The 17,403-nt window shown below is 40.3% G+C and overlaps 1 protein-coding gene across 9 annotated transcripts in view; it reads right to left on the reverse strand.

Moving 5' to 3' along the window:
- Nucleotides 1-17,403, reverse strand: part of TSPAN5 (tetraspanin 5) — a 116,538-nt gene that overhangs the window by 79,446 nt on the left and 19,689 nt on the right. For 2 of the 9 annotated variants that reach the window (XR_010601256.1, XM_005278486.4), the window contains exons 2-3: nucleotides 575-729; nucleotides 430-483 (exon numbers count right to left, since the gene is read on the reverse strand). The exons of 4 other annotated variants lie outside the window; for them this stretch is intronic. Coding sequence is in view for 3 of the 5 variants with exons in the window: in XM_005278486.4 (XP_005278543.1) it covers nucleotides 430-453 (24 nt within the window). In the remaining 2 variants the exon portion in view is untranslated. Of the gene's footprint in view, nucleotides 1-429; nucleotides 484-574; nucleotides 730-834; nucleotides 1,270-14,131; nucleotides 14,335-17,403 lie in introns of those variants that run through there. 3 more of the 9 variants (XR_010601257.1, XM_065596171.1, XM_005278487.5) reach the window with 3 other exon arrangements.

Below are 17,403 nucleotides of genomic sequence, written 5' to 3' on the forward strand. Positions count from 1 at the left end.
TATGGCCCTCTTAGCATAGTCCTACAATGCTCCTTCTCAGCCTTCAGTGACTACAGGCTAATGGCTGTGTCATCTGTAAAACCATGCAGCTGTTAGGTCAACACAGGCACAAGAGCATACAAGGTGGTTCTTGGCTGACCTCTGCGCTGCCCTGTGCTGCGCTTCCCTCCACCCCAACCCCAATATTCAAGACATGGAGTCATGTTACATAAAGATTAAAATTTATTTCAAAGCATTAGAATTGTTATTGTATATTGAAAATAAAACTTTCAGAAATTTTGCTTCATAATAAAAACATATGTTTTTAAATATACATATGTTTCTCATAAACCCATTTGAGCACCAATAGGTCTTCAGCTCCTGAGAAATACAAGCCTTAGAGAAAAGACAGTACAGGCGTTATAATGCACAGGCGTTATATACAAATACCTTATGGTGACCTGAAGTCTGCATCAGAGTGAGACAATTGCCTCTCCCAGATTCCTGAGAACACAAAAAGTAATATCATTAACAACCAACATTGAAACTTAACAGGATTAACCCATTCCCAGGTATATCCTCTGGTTCTACTTACCTGCTCATAACCCACCGGGGCTCTTGACTGTCTGTAATTCCCACAGGGCTATCAGTGCAGGAGGTGGGGGAAGGAACTGGCACGATTTTGAGGAGCTACATGGCTTGGATCTTATCCCTCCAAACTTGGGCCCACACCATTCTGTTCTCAGTACTCTGCATGGGATGAGAAGAAGGAAGAAACAGAAAAAAAGTTAGGCCAGCAAAACAGCCAAGAATAACAACATATCAAGTAAAAGACATATCAATAAAGCTCCTTACCTCCTCGAGCACCACTTCCCCCCAGGAGCAGTGCTCTTCACAATAACCTCCAGCCCCAGAATCATTCAGGCAGTGGCTTGTAACTCTTCACCATGGCATCTTCAGTGCGAGCAAGAGGGCTGAGCAGAAGCTCCTGAATCTCACAATGTATGCCTGGTTCTTCATGCAGGTCAAAGCATCCATTGGAACAAACCAAGAACAAGAACAGGTGCAGTCATATGTTCTCTATACCATAGATATTAAACACTTGCTCCAGGAAACTGCACCAAGACTTGTGGGACAGGCTCTGCAGCACTTGTATCATGTCCTCACACATTACTACACGCAAGCCCCAATGGTAAAATTTTGTAGTACAGGCAAAGCTAAGCAGTTGCTTTTAAATGAGTTGCACAGCACAATTACAAATCAGGCCTCTACCCTGCTCTTCTCCTCTCCCTCTCCCTCCTCCCCCCACCACCACTATATGAAGGGTCACAACTGTCTTATCCTCTCTCTAGATTTACTTAATTCTCTTGAAATCTCCACTTCTCTCTCCCGAGATTTACCATGAATTTAATTTCTGTTTCCATCTAGTTTCCCTCTTCTTATATGCTCAGTCTTCTCACAACAGTCTCCATTTCACTATGTCTAATTCACCCACTAACAAATACCACTGTTGTTGCATGCATTCAGCAAGGACAATGAAAACAGATTAGTCAGCTTCATGTTCATTTGCATTCAGTTTCTTTTAGTTGTGCCTTGAAATGACCCTTTGTACAAGTCATACCTCAATGAATCACTACATTATTAATATGCCTGTTTGTAATTTGGAGCATTTTTGTACAAATATGTTGGGAACTTATAGTTCATTAGCACAAAATATGTACACCCTTGTCCTATTTTTTGTTAAAGATATTTTTTAAATTCCAGCCCTTTCCCTTTTTATAGCCTCCTGTCTACAAAAGAACAAAGCTTCAGACATGCAGCACCCTCCATGCAATTACGGTTCTCTACTATACACCAGCATTGGTTTCCTAGGAAACAAGAAAAAAAAGCATAAAAATGTCTAGCACATTTAATATGCAAATAAAGTAGTCACACAGTCATATTTCACTCATTGGCGTGCAGGATCATTCATTATGATTTGTGGCTTGCATTTGCTGCATGCAATTGGTTTTGGGGGCAGTTATGGCAGAAATAATGATCTTCCTCAACAGTGCTGCTGCACAACTTACTTCGGTCTTAGAATAGGTTAAAAGATCTGGTTACAAGTGTGGAAATGGAAGGTTGTTTTAATGCTAAAATGACACATTAATAACTAATGTTTCTTCTCTCTAGCTAGATATTTATATAACCCTTCATCTCTGTAGTGTTTGAGAAAAGGGTTACAACACACACGGTAATGGACAGCAAATAATAAAAGCCCTGATTCTTTTTGTCAAATACCCCACCAGTTCAGCTCCAGTTCCCACTGTGCTCATCTACTCAGTCTGTAGAATCCAGAGTCATAGGAGCAACTGACTTCTAAAAGCACCAAAGAGGCCAAGTACTTAGCCCTACTGCAGTAGAAATGGAAGAGACCAGACTACTCCTCTGAGCAGTACCCTCCGACGACCGGGATGTAATATTGCCATCAAATACACAAGCAGTTGCTTACCAGCCTGCATGAAAAATGGAAAGGGGCCAAGTAAGGGTGAGCGGGTCAGCCTACAACGAAAAACAAATGTGTCCCCAAATTCTCACAGACTGGTATAAAAGAGGAGTAATTTCACTGACTTCAGTGGAGTTATATGGGTATAAGGGAGAAGAATCGGGCTGTGTCAATGCAAGAGACTATTGTTAACTCCTCAGTCTTCATGTTTATACTTGGTCTGAAGTTAGAACAATAGGCTAGGAAGAGAAGCATAAGTATTTATGCCACAGAATGCTAATTTAATGCAATACCTGCATCACTGATGTAAGATGCATACAACATCGGCTACCAAATCAAGGCACCCTGAGTTCTAAATTCAGTCTCACTGCTGTCAGGAATGCAAAGAAAAAAATCCCACAATTAGTCTGTTTTGAAGTCATAGGAGAGTATTTAACACTACAGAGAAGGAGGGGGGAAACCCAAGGTTTTAAAAAGGATACACTCAAATCAGGCTGACAATGTTAACAGTCAATCTAAATATACTAGTATAATTTTACAGATTCGTTATGCGATGTAGTGATGCTCTCTCTCTCTGGCACTGAACTGCTATATAAGTACTGCGTTCACTTTGGTATACACAAACTAGAGAAAGAATAATGACAAAACACTGCAACCGTGCTTGGGAGTAGGAATGCAGATTCCCTGAAGCTCAGACTACTTATTGCGCTGTTTTTACACCAGACAGAGGAACAATCTTTGCCCACTGCCACACTGATGTTTACAACTACAGCTCACCAAGCATTTCTTGTGTTTGAATGTTTTCGCTTGCTGATTCTCTAGCCTGCAAGAAAGGTTTGAACTTGAAAGTCTTTGAACTTAGAAGACAGACAGACAAGCTCTCCTGAACTCTGGGATTCTGTTTAAAACATGAATACAGGAAGAGCAAGAGGATACAGATATATATGTCTGTTTCCTCCACCCCACTCCCACATAATACAAGCATAAAGTATGCCAAAAGTTCAGAAGGACACATTGTTAAGATATGCACTTCTGATTGTCCCTAAGGACATGAGGAAATGAAATCATCCAGCAAAAGATCTGCACAAAACGTATGACCCCCACAATGAAAGCCAAAAGGTGACATTTATTACATCTGCATGTAATTTCAAAACAATTTCAAAACAAATATTTCATGTCAGCTCACAAATATTGGGTATATCAACTTCTCATTGCTTTCTAAAAGGTGCTCTTATCCTGTTCTTGATCAGTCCCCACTCACCCTTCAACCTTAAAGTATGGTTTACTAGTTCTTAGCATATTTCCAGACACTCCACAGATGCCTACATTTCCAGAGAAGTATGAACTATAAAATTCCAAAGAGGGTTTCTATGTTGCTTTGTCAATTTCACCAACATTTCAGAGATAGCTTCTATATGGCCCCCTAGTTTCTGTCTTAAGATACTTTACACTTGAGGTGATCTGTATTTATCAGACTCTTATCCAGAACCCCAGCATACAACACCTTTTTTGGTTTTTGCTTGTTTTCTAGCAATAAACAGTCCTGACTACAGAGCCCAATACATACTTGGCACAAAACAGTTTGTGGACTCTTTCTGTGCATCCTTGTCAGTTACAACTTTTTAATCAAGCATGAAGTTTCAGTAAATACCAAACTAAGAAGAGAATAATTACACAGCCACCAAGGCTTCCTTGGTTAGTGGTAACATTCTTTTAATCCCATCCCATCTCCTAGAACTGGAAGGGACCTTGAAAGGTCATCGAGTCCAGCCCCCTGCCTTCACTAGCAGGAACAAGTACTGATTTTGCCCCCGATCCCCAAGTGGCCCCCTCAAGGATTGAACTCACAACCCTGGGTTTAGCAGGCCAATGCTCAAACCACTGAGCTATCCCTCTCCCGGAGAAGAGAAGTTCTTTCCGGGTTCACACACCAAAGTCCAGGTAAGAATTTCAAAGCTTAAACTTCTGCTCAACTTCAGGTCAAGAAAAAGATTTAGGGTCAAATTCTGCTCTTACTTGCAACAGTGACTATGCAGAGGAATTTTAATTCAAACAGATTACTCTGCCTCTCTCCACACCTTAGCGGAAAGTCCACTTCAGAGAACTGCCACAAGTGGTATTGACTGGTATTTGTTACCAGGAAAGAGGTGCCGAAGATTGAATGGAAATGAAGACAGAAGTACCCTCCCACTGCTTAAAGGCATTTCCTCCAGAACAGGGCGAAGGCACACCTGAAGGGCACTGTGGGGAAGCTGGGTCTCCAGCTGCCTATGCTGTGTGTGTTCTGTGGCTAGAGAGAGGACTTCAGCTTCCAGAACTGTCAATCTGGCTCCATTCACCAGCACTACAAACTTACTGAAGCAAAAAAACACTATACATTTTTCATGATGTTCTTTTCTGCATAAGCATTTACTTACATAACACTATCCTCCTGACTCCACACACAGATAATGCTGATGCTTAGATAGCTCTGTCTGTATGATTAAAGTCCCAAGACCCCCAACCAGAAAGAAATTAAAGTAAATTATTAGCAAGAATATCTTTAATGTAACCATTTACTTACAGTGAAGTCTTTCTTCGGTGTAAGCTACAGTTTAAAGTGGGGGGATAAGAAAATGTAAAAAAAAAAGTCACAATTACGCTCCTTTGTAAATCTATGAAGAAGAAGAAAGGTTTCATCTAAGATAATATTAATTAGGTTTTATTTTTAGGCTTTCACAAAGTGGAAACTATTGTGAGCTCTGACCTAAATGGGGGAGAGCTTGCATTGTTAATACACAGAAGCCTACTGGAAACACTGCTAAGGCAGATCTTTCTTGATTCCAGACTCTTAGAAATTAGCTGCAGTAAGAAACATAAAAATGTTCAGTTCTGGAAGCTGTTCAGACACACTTGATGAATTCTCTTGCCTTCTAGAGAACAAGAATTCCCCAATATCATTACTATTTGCCCCAACTTCTCAAGCAATAAAATAATTAATTTTCTAATTTTTTACCCTAATTATGGATTTTCCTCAGGGCAAATATTTTTTTAAAAAGAGTAAAGACTCTTCTAGCAGATTTCTAAGACTTGTATCAAAAATAGTCTGAAGTTTAAGTCAGAATAAAGGTCTGCCGGTTGTAGTACACCTCTACCCAGATATAATGCTGTCCTCAGGAGCCAAAAAATCTTACTATAGGTGAAACTGTGTTATATCGAACTTGCTTTGATCCGCTGGAGTGCGCAGCCCCGCCTCCCCAGAGCACTGCTTTACCGCGTTATATCCGAATTCGTGTTATATCAGGTCGCATTATATAGGGGTGGAGGTGTACATTCTAATGGAAGTGTCATATATGGGGTAGAAAAAAAACTGCACCTTTTCTATGGGACTTTTGAAAATAACCCTGTCAACTTAAAATTAAAAAGGTATACTTTTCTGAATGTTTGCCTACTGTTATTACAACCACCACCAAAGAAAACTATAACTGAAGTTCAGTTGAGGTTAACCCCCAATACTATTGCATTCACTTGAAGTTTACATACTTCACAGCAAAACATGAGCGCATTCTTCAGAGCTGACCAATGTATCAGGTACAAAGGGCAAAATGCACCCCCAATGGTCTCCCATGTAGCTAGTAACAACCTATGGAAATACTGCTGTTTCAAAAACAGCAAGGACGCAGTTAAAGTACATTTGTATGTAGTTGCTTCCTGAAGCATTTTCCACAAGAAATTAAAATAAATCTGATTATGAAGGCAGTAATGGCATGTTGTTCTTGTTAAATCAGATTGGCAGTGTGCGTTTATTTAACTGGCTACTTTCTTTTTAAAAAATCCAGGGCTAAACGCATATGAATATTTAAAAATATTATTACATATCTGTCTCATTTATTATACAAAACTAGTTTGTGTAGCTAGACTAGTTCTCTCAACTTCCTTAAGGAAAAGGGGAGAAAATTGATTTTTGTTTGTTTGTTTGAAAGAGAGTTACTAAAAATATTAAAGCCCTTTTGATGGAAGTTGGGATCTGCACAAGTCCCACACAGATGGGCTAGATGAACAATAGGTCTTCTCCATCTTTAAATAGCTATAAGTCTATAACCCCCCTCCTCGAGTTAAATACTTCCCCGTGCCCAGCCCAGTGTTTCTCCAACCTCTCTGCCTCATCCACAGCACAGCTCTTCTGGGATTCAAGACAGGTAACAGAAGTCAGAGCTCACAGCTATAGGAAAGGTATAGTAGTATTCCTCCTCCCCCTCCTTCCCACCAAGAATTGTTCCTAACCAACAGGGCAGACCATCATCTTTCCACTCAGACCATCTCCTCTTTCCTTGTTTGGGAACATGAACCACGCTCCCTCCTGAGAACCCCCAACTGGCTTATGAGGACTGCCAAGGTAGCAGTCCAAAACTCCCATTCTCTTCATCTATCCCCATCCCCCTCAATAGGACATTCCTACCTAAAGAGAAGAAAACATAATGGCATTTGAATGTTGAGCTCCCATTTAGTGGCAAGATGCTAAGTCATTATCAACTATCAAGCCACCCTAGCATACTTTGGGAAATATCTAAAATGAATGATCCTTCCACTCAGTTGTCCATAGAAGTTAACTACACATTATATGAATTCAGGCCCTCTAAGAACTTTTCCAGTATTATGTATTCTCCTTGCTACCGACTTCTAAACTTTTGAAGGCAGCAGCAATCAGTGTCACATTTGAGGTTTACAAAACTACTGCATTCATGACTCTTCCAAGGATAAACAAGCAGTCAGTTTCATTTTCAAAATGAATTTAGGGCCCTAAGGGTCTATGCCCATTAAAAGTCTATGAGACTTAGGAACCAACAGCCTGATTTTTACAGGTATTTAGGTGCCAAACTCTTACTGTTTCGGAGATGTAGGTGCTTTTGAAAATTTCATCCTGTTTTCTCACCTGATATTACACCCCACTCTCAATCTGAGGTGCTATTGGACATATTAAGCCCCCATTGCAAGGTGTAGCAGCACGTGAGCAGTCCCACTGACATCCATAGGCCCCAATTTAGCAGTTATAAACCATCAATTTTTTGAAGCTATCCTATTTGTCATACTGTTTGGTTTTGGGGTTGATACTGAAGGAGTTCAGTGGCCTTATTTAGCCTCATCAAAGAACCACTGAGCAAGATTATGAATTGGCATGATTATTACAATAGGATCTGCTCAGAAAATGCCCAAGACTGAGATAGTATTCATATTAAATACTGGAACTGGTCTATCCTGACAGCAGGGTTGGAGCTTACTGGTGCACTTCGGAGTGGGGGAGGAGGGGAAACGCACTGACCAAAAGAACACTTTCATGTCATCAAGGAAATGAAACAACTAGAAGTGAGTTTGTGGCTTTATATGCCTCTTGAAACTGAAGACAGGAAATGAAATTACAAGCACGGTACCAGCACACTTTAACCCAAAGTCTAACTTTTAAATTTTGGATTTTTAGAATCTTTTTAGGCAGATACTATTAAATCAGAAAGATTGATGCTCCAGTGCAATTCTTAACCAACTCTAAAGAAAGGCCATCATTTAAAACCTACCTATTCAAATCCCAAATGGCATCCATTGTTGAAGGAGAGGTCACTGGACTAGACATAAAGCCCAGTGGTAAAAGCAGGGGACATAATAAACACTGAATGGAAATACAAAGGAACAATTTTCTCAAAACCTGTGGAGTTTTCAAGGACTAAGATGAATCTTTTACTGAAATGCTTCTGCTTAAACCCATCTTTCAGCTCTTGTAATACCCTTAAGTGAAATCCATTATGAGCAGGGCCATGAACACCTGAAAGAAACTAAAACCTTAGGACAAAGCATTAGGAAAACACAATTTATTTCTGCAAACAAGGGATAGAAATACAAACTGAGCACTGCCATGCCTCAGTCTGAAATCATCTCTACAAGAGGACTAGGCTTAAAAAAAAAAACCTGAAAAGTGTGATGTTGTTAATAATTCAACTTGCAATCAGACCAACACACAGTTTAGAAGAGCATAAAATGCTAAGAGCCAAATCCTGGTGCTGTGCATGAAGCCAAACAAAACAGGTCATGGCATGGGAAAGTGAAGGGGGGCAGCAGGAATAAATACAGATGGACCCCCATAGACCATCATAGAGCATCAGCAAGAATCACTGATACACTCAGAGCTCTAACAGCATCCATGGTCCCCCCCCACCCCCAACACACACATTTGACCAGAAGATTTAGAGTCAACAGCCTTGTCCCCACCATCCCACAGTCCACCAGCCCTTTGTACACCAGTGACAGTGGGTACCACCAAGGAGCAATACTTCACAACACACAGAGATGGTTGAAACCTACGACTACGACCACCACCACCTGCAGACTCCACAGCCTATGCCCCGCCCACCAGGAACACTATGGAACTACAGTGGTTCTGCTGTTTCCTCATCCTTGCACATCTGCGCAAGCCATAAAGAAATGCGTAAGCTCAGAATTTTGAGCAGCCATTTGGCCCCAAAGAACAGGAAAATAGTAAATCCCTCTTCCCCTGACAGCTATAAGATTTAGGACTGGCCGTTAAAGCTGACATTGCTACTCTTGGCTAATTCTCTTCATCTACAACCTGTTAAATCATTAGAGTACATAAAACATTTGGAGTGACTGGACTGGGGCTTTCGCTCAGCCAGAAGACAAAAGACAGCGACTGATGGAAATGCAGAAGAAACACCTCAAAAGTGGAGTCAAAATGATATAAAAGTCAGATCCACACTGTTTCGTCAGCCAAGTGTGGCTATGGAAGACTTGTGTGTTTTCATTTATGTCCGCTCTTTCTGTCAGGCTGAAGAGCAGCAACTGCAGAAGCAGTAAGAACAGAGAATGAATGGCTATCAGCAGAGCAAACTGCAGGACATTCCCTGGGCCAGCTTCACAGAGGAGAAAAGAAAGATGGCAAGAAGAAGGATTTCCCCAGCAGGGATCATCAACTCATTGGGAATACAAATTCTGGCTGGCCATGGCAAAAACAATGCCCCCTTAGGTGTGATATAAGTCACTGGTATGGAGGAGAAGTGGAAAAACAAAACAAAAAAATACAGCTAAAGCACAATTTAGATTACTATACCAGATGCCTGATCCTACAAACAACTTACTACCATGGAGTAGCCCTACTGAAGTCTGTAGGATTACACCCAGTAGTAAGCACTAAACCCTGTAGAATATGGCCCTCTTTCAGTAATTTGATAACACCAACTCCATGGAAACTCAGGGTATCTTGCTGAACAAAATTACATAAGCCTCCCACAATGGGTAGCACTGGAAAAAATGAAGTCCTTCTCACTGCCAGGAAAACATCAATAAACCAAATTCTCTAAAATCAAACAAACATAAGAAAAGCTATCAGCTAAAAGCTAAACAAAATAAACATGCTTTGAGACCTCAAAGCATTAGTTCCATTGTCCAAAATTCCACTGAAGTGCTTTTAAAATATAGATCCCCATATAGTGAAACAAATGGTTTTCAAGATGAAGGGCCACTCAATCTGTTTTCTCATGCCTTTTGTTCTGAGGTACTATACACACACCCTTTTCTAAAATTTCCTACCTGAACAGGAATTTAGATAAGCAAGTTGTTTTCCTGGAAATCCGATTCCCAGGAGACAAGATCCTGGAACCAGGGGCTTAAAGTGCTGTCAATGTAATGCTAAGTCTGTCATACTTTAATGATGACATTTGATTAGTTTAACAAAGTTTTAGGACCCTGCAAGCTTAAATATAAAAGTTAATTACAAGTTTAATAATATGTTAGCTTAAAGTTACAGAAGATGCAGTGCCCACTCACAGATGACCAACCCATATCAAATAGTCTAATTTTTTTTGGCCAGATGTGCAACCCCAAGCAACCCAGCCCATTTTAGATCTTGCCTTCAATAATTCCACCTTGTCAGGGTGATGCAGACAGCAAGAAGTCATCCATGCTACTTGGGCTCTCCCCCTTCATATGCTCATAATCCTCAAGTGACTGATAATCCAGGTAGAAGGGGAAGTGGGAATTCTGACCACTTATTAAGGCAGAAGAATAAGTGCTGGAGCAAAATGTAAAGGTGGCCTAAACATGTTGTGTGGACTTGTCTTCATTAGAGAATTAGGTAGTGTAGGAGCATGATCTTAAGGAATAGTGTAAACTAACCTGATGTTAAACATCAGTTTCCCCGAGAGAAAAGGTGGGTGAGCGAATATCTTCCGTTGGTCCAATAAAAGATTACCTCACCCACCGTCTCTCACTACTGTCCTGAGATTGACACGGCTACAACTACACTGCAGCTGTGAGTTCCCCACGTCAACACTGATTCAAAAATCATGTTCAAACATCATGTATTTAACACAACCACAAGGTCACATTCTAACATGACCTAATTTTCTCATGAGGACAAGCCTATGAATAGTGTTCTCCCAGAAATCGTAAGAGAGTTTCTCAGAGTCCAGAGTGGCAAGCCTAGTGTTGAGCCTTTGCCCATCTCTCTTAGCAGCAAAACACCTGCATCATTCTAAACATCAGGGTTCCAGGCAGAGCTACCCACATGTTATAAGACATTAACTGTTTATAATTTTGTTATATTGATATCATACTGCTTAGAAAACTGAAAGGACAAGCATCAGCAGATGGTCACCGGGGAATGGTGCAGCTGTTAGGCTGTTGAGCAATACCCTCTTCACCATGGAAAATTTGCTTACACACAAATAACTTCCACCTGGAGTTACTGCTACAAAAAGGTAGAAGTAAACCAAACTAAAAATGGATTTTCATGTCTTGAATGGTACCAATTTGCACATTAAGCACTACTGCATAACAGGTGTGTTCAAAAACAATGCACAAGAAAGGGAATTGGTGCTACTCTAATAAGACTGCAACACAGATGCCAGAGCATCTGTGAAACTGCTAGAGGCCTTGACTGAATTGAATCCCTACAAAAGTATTCCTTTTCCCACTCCCATTCCTAAAAGTCTCTACTGAACTCTACAGGAATGATGGATGAATACTGCAGTGAGCCCTAACTCACTTCTTATAAAAGCTCTAACAAGGAAAAGTTGTACTTTCCTGAGGATTTTTCCTTAGAATAGTCTGTTAAACATAAAAAAAAAAAAAATCCTCTCAACTCCTGTTCACCAAACTTCACTGTGAGGCTCTTACCACAGTTGATAATAGAGAGGGAGTGTAGAGAGAAGGTGGGGGGAATTGGGCAGAATAGAAACTATGGACAATAGCAGTTTAGTCTCCTAGAAACTGTCTGAATGAAATTTGTACTACTGAGGTGCAACAGCAGGCACAACACACTTCTACCAAAGATGGCGTGGTCTTCTAGACACTAGTTAGTTTGTAATATCTGGAGACTTTTGGAAACCTGGCCAGGTCTCTGTCATATATTCCTCACAGGAGGCATATGACCATTGTGCCCAGGAGTATCAATTGGTCTAGGACAGCCAACTTTGATTCCTTTTGGCAGACATACTCATTTAGCTTTGCATACCTCTGAAATGCATAATTCACTTGTCCCAACTACTGAAGGGAAAGAAAGCATCTAAGACTTATTTCTTGGAGATATATTATGGAAAGAGATACCAATGTGAAAAACCTTATCTCAATTGCACATGCAGGGTAGAATTTTTTAAAGTATTGTACTTCACACTAGTCTAACTCTGTTCCCATTGACATGAACGCCAATTGACTTCAGTGGGAAAAGACGCCAGGACTGCATGCTTTTAAAAATCTCATTTCTTGCAGTGCAGGGGCCTGACAAAACAGACTGCTGCTACAGCCACACCGGCTCACACGTTTGGGACTGTGCCAGGATACAAACTTTTTGGCTAGAAGTTGGTAGAAGCATTAACATGATAATGGATACCTCCTTAAAAGTACTTCCCAGAACTGTGTTTTGAGATCTATATATCATCTCCAGCTCATGGCAAGCTTGGTTCTCTAGCACAGCACTTGCAGCCAAACACCACATACTGCTTCGATGGAACAGCAGATTGCCTTCAGAGAGAGTAGCTTGGCACGACTTGGCTGATGTAACATTTCAAAGAAGAGAGACCTCAGACAAATTTGAAAAGATTTGACCTGACTTTTTAGAAATCTGATTAATTCCTAGCGGATGGAAACCAAGATGTTGCTCTCCTTTCCCCTCCCTGTCCTTGATCCTTTCCCTCCCTTTACTTTTTTATTCTTCCATCTTTTTGTTTGTTTCTTCTCCACTTTTTTTTGTGTAGGGGAGCAGGGGGAGAATCATAAAATACAAATTTAAAAAATGCCACCCCTTAAAGTGTAACCATAAAGTAACAGAACTATAGTCACTCCTAGGTGGCAACAAATAAAAAGGAGCTCTGACTTATAGTACTTTGACAGTGGTCCCATGTTAAAAGTTCCTGTCTAGGTTATTTTTCTCACCTAACATTCATTATATACACATACAAACATGCATGCACACAAACCTTTTAGTTCCAAAATTAATAGTTGTATAAGGGGAAATATGAGCTAAATAGCAACTTTAACAAGGAACCATACATAAGTTTCACAAAACTAATGTTTCCCTTCAATCCTGTAGAAATGGTCACAAAAAAATCTCATCTTTATAATGCATGTAGATTCAGGACTGAGATATTTTATTTTATTAATTTAAAACATAAGGAATACCTTTATAAAAGACAGAAAAAGTCACCAGTTAATAACAAAACTAAAACAAAACATTTAATATTTTTAACTATTACTTCTTTACACACTTAAATCCAAATAAGGTAACCGTTTCTTCTTGAAAACTTCTGATTGACCTCTAATGAGAGACATTACTTTCTCTCTAATGAAATTCTCAATATAATTTATTTCCAACATCCATTTTGAAGCTGTAGCTACAACAACAGATAACTTAGGCACACAGACAATATCTTGATTAATATAATCTGAATCATGAACATAGTCTGTTAGAAACTTACATTTTTCTAGTAATTTCTCATCTTGTTTTCCACTCCTAATAATGAGGAGCCAATCCAAGTTTTTGAAAACATTTACAGAGATCCAACAGACTGATCTTTATGACACCATCTCATGTTTAAATGTTAAAAATGCCTCAATTTGATTTTTCTGCCTAGCTTATTCAGAGCTCCCTGTAAACATCTGACATATGGACAAAGCAAACTCTCTCCACCGTCTCTTGAACGACAGAAATACCGCCCCAGACAAGTTGATGCTGTATAATCCTATGCATCTATTATCTGTGGAAAGTGTTTGGTTTCTGGACTGAAAAGTTTAAAACGTTTGCAGTAACTTGCATCTTAGTAGTTTTGTAAACTGGCTTACTATACATCTCCCCAACCAGGATTTTTCCAAATATGATTAGTGTACGTGAAAGTGTAGTGTAGGACTGACAGCCCTGGAGAGCTAAGTCTTCTAAATGTCCACAGAACACCAGGACAATAGCAACTTAAGTTTTCCCTCCCATCACCCTGTCCAAGTATCTCCTCCTTCACCAAGACAAAACACAGTCAAAGGATGAGAGGATAGTTCAGTCTGCGTGACCCCTTCGAGCATCGGCCTCTACAAAAATGGCCAAAGATACCAGTTGCAAGGCTGATGTTTGCAAGTTGTACACTTGGCCATATGAAGTTACCCTGAGACTAATAACAAAGACATCAGATTGACACTTACTGGCAATGACTGTTTCCAATGTTTCAAAGTTGGACTCCAGATGGGGATACACAAGAGAAAGACTTATTTGCCTTTTATCTTCCCTCCCGAGCCAATCAGTTCACAACTGACTGTAGTTTAAAACACCTGATTGTAGTTTAAAACACCCACTCCAAACAGATCAAGCATAAAGGGCATGTTTCAGAGTAGCAGCCGTGTTAGTCTGTATCTGCAAAAAGAACAGAAGTACTTGTGGCACCTTAGAGACTAACAAATTTATTAGAGCATAAGCTTTCGTGGGCTACTGCCCACTTCTTTGGATGCATATAGAGTGGAACATATATTGAGGAGATATATATATATACACACATACAGAGAGCATGAACAGGTGGGAGTTGTCTTACCAACTCTGAGAGGCCAATGAAGTAAGAGAAAAAAAAAATTTTTTTTTTGAAGTGATAATCAAGCTAGCCCAGTACAGACAGTTTGATAAGAAGTGTGAGAATACTTACAAGGGGAGATAGATTCAATGTTTGTAATGGCTCAGCTATTCCCAGTCCTTATTCAATCCTGAGTTGATTGTATCTAGTTTGCATATCAATTCCAGCTCAGCAGTCTCTCATTAAGTCTCTCATAAAGGGCATGACCCTCACAAAAGCATTCTTCCAGTCTCTGATCATAATTATACTAAGAATCAAGTAAGAGATATGCAATAGTGAAGACATGCCACTGTTCAGGCCCTACCTCCATGCAGTTGCAGGATTCTAGGCTGATGTAGCAGAAGCCTTGATGCTGCCTCCATGCCATGCCATGCCATGCAACCTTCTGCATTGAACCCAACTATGCTGGATTGACACAAGGGGCAGCATTTAGCCCTGGATGGAATGGAAGCATGACACTTCCAGAGCCCTGGAATGGAGCACTGCAGCTACATCACAGCTAATTCTTAATTATTCATACGAACATCAGATTGGTCATACTGGGTCAGACCAGTGGTCCGTCTAGCCCACACTCCTGTCTTCTGACAGTGGCCAATGCCAGATGTTTCAGAGAGAATGAAAACAGGGCGATTTATTAAGCGATCCATCCCCTGTTGTTCAGTCCCAGCTTCTGGCAGTCAGAGGTTTAGGGACACCCAGAGTAAGGGATTGTGTCCCTGACCATTCTGGCTAATAGCTATTGATGGACATATCCTCCATGAACGTATCTAGTTCCATTTTGAACTCAGTTATACTTTTTGGCCTTCACAACATCCCCCAGCACAGAGTTCCACTGGTTGATTGTGCACTGTGCAAAGAAGTACTTCCTTATGTTTCTTTTAGGTGTGCTCCCTATTAATTTAATTGGGTGACACCTAGTTCTTGTGTTATGGGAAGGGGTAAACTTCCTTATTCACTTTCTCCAAACCAGCTTTTTTGAGTGTCACTGCACACTGAGAAGATGGTTTCAGAAAGAACTATCCACCATTATGCCAAGATCTCTTTCTAGAGTGGTAACACCTAATTTAGACCCCATCATTTTGTATGTATAGTTGGGATTATGTTTTCCAATGTGTATTCCTTCGCATTTATCAACACTGAATTTCATTTGCCCCTCACACACAGCTTCGTGAGATCCCTTTGTAACTTTTTGCCGTCAGCTTTGGACTTACCTGTCTTGAGTAACTTTGTATCCTTGTCAAACTTAGCCACCTCACTGTTTACCCTTTTTTCCACATCACAGGAGTATGCTTAACAGCATTGGTCCCAGTACAGATCTTTGAAGGACCCTATTTACCCCCTCCACTGTGAAAACTGACTATTCTACCCTTTGTTTCCTATCTTTTAACCAGTTACGGATCCATGAGAGGACCTTCCCTCTTATCCCATGACTGCCTACTTTACTTACAAGCCTTTGGTGAGGGATCTTATCAAAGGCTTTCTGAAAGTCCAAATACACTCTATCCACTGGGTCATTCTTGACCCCCTCAAAGAATTCTAAAAGATTGGTGAGGCATGATTTCCCTTTACAAAATCCATGTTAACTCTTCCCCAACATATCGTGTTCATCTATGTGACTGAAAACTTTACTATAGTTTCAACCAATTTGGCCTGGTACTCAAGTTGGGCTTATTGGCCGGTAATTACGAGGATGAGCTCTGGAGCCTTTTTTAAAATTTGGTATTATGTTAGCTATCCATCGGACACCTGGTACAAAGACTGATTTAAGCTATAGGTTACACACCACAGTTAGGAGTTCTGCAATTTCATATCTGAGTCCCTTCAGAAGTCTTGGGTGAATACCATCCGGTCCTGGTAACTTATTACTGTTTAATTTATCAATTTGTTTCAAAACCTCCTCTACTGACACCTCAGTGTACGTCAGTTCCTCAGATTTGTCACCTAAAAAGAATGGCTCAAGTGTGGGAATCTCCCTCACATCCTTTGCAGTGAAGACCAATGCAAAGAATTCATTTAGCTTCTCTGCAATGATCTTGTCTTGAGTGCTCCTTTAGCACTTTGATCATCCAGTGGCCCCACTGATTGGCAGGTTTCCTGCTTCTGCTGTACTTAAAAAAAAAAAATCTGCTGTTAGTTTTTATGTCTTTTGCTAGTTGCTCTTCAGAGTCTTTTCTGGCCTGCCTAATTATACTTTTACACCTAACTTGCCAGAGTTTATGCTCCTTTCTATTTTCCTCAGTCAGATTTGACTTCCAATTTTTAAGAGACGTCTTTTGGTCTCTAACCACCTCTTTTATTCTGTCATTTAGCCATGGTGGCAATTTTTGCTCCTCTTACTGCTTTGTTTTTAATTTGGGATACACATATAGTTTGAGCCTCTATTATGGTGTTTTTAAAGTTTCCATGCCACTTGCAGGCATTTTATTCTTGGGACTGTTCCTTTTAATTTTCATTTAACTAGTCTCCTCATTTTGTGTAGTGCCCCTTTTTGAAGTTAAATGCTACTGTGGTGGGTTGAACAAACAAACAAGGTTTCTTTGGTATTTTCCCTCCTGCAAGGATGTTAATTTTAATTAAGTTATGGTCACTGTTACCAAGCAGTTCAGCTATATTCACCTCTTGGACCAGATCCTGCGTGCCATTTAGAACTAAATCGAGAATTGCCACTTCCCCTCGTGGGTTCCAAGACTAGCTGCTCCAAGAAGCAGTCATTAATGGTGTCTAGAAATTTTATCTCTGCATCCCATCCTGAGGTACATATTCCCAGTCAACCTGGGGATAGTTGAAATCCCCTATTATTGTTGGATTTTGTGCTTTTTGTAGCCTCTCTAATCTCCCTGAGCATTTCACAAT

The sequence above is a fragment of the Chrysemys picta genome, chromosome 5 (genome assembly GCF_011386835.1).
Source record: "Chrysemys picta bellii isolate R12L10 chromosome 5, ASM1138683v2, whole genome shotgun sequence".
In the NCBI taxonomy this organism is placed as follows: domain Eukaryota; kingdom Metazoa; phylum Chordata; order Testudines; family Emydidae; genus Chrysemys; species Chrysemys picta.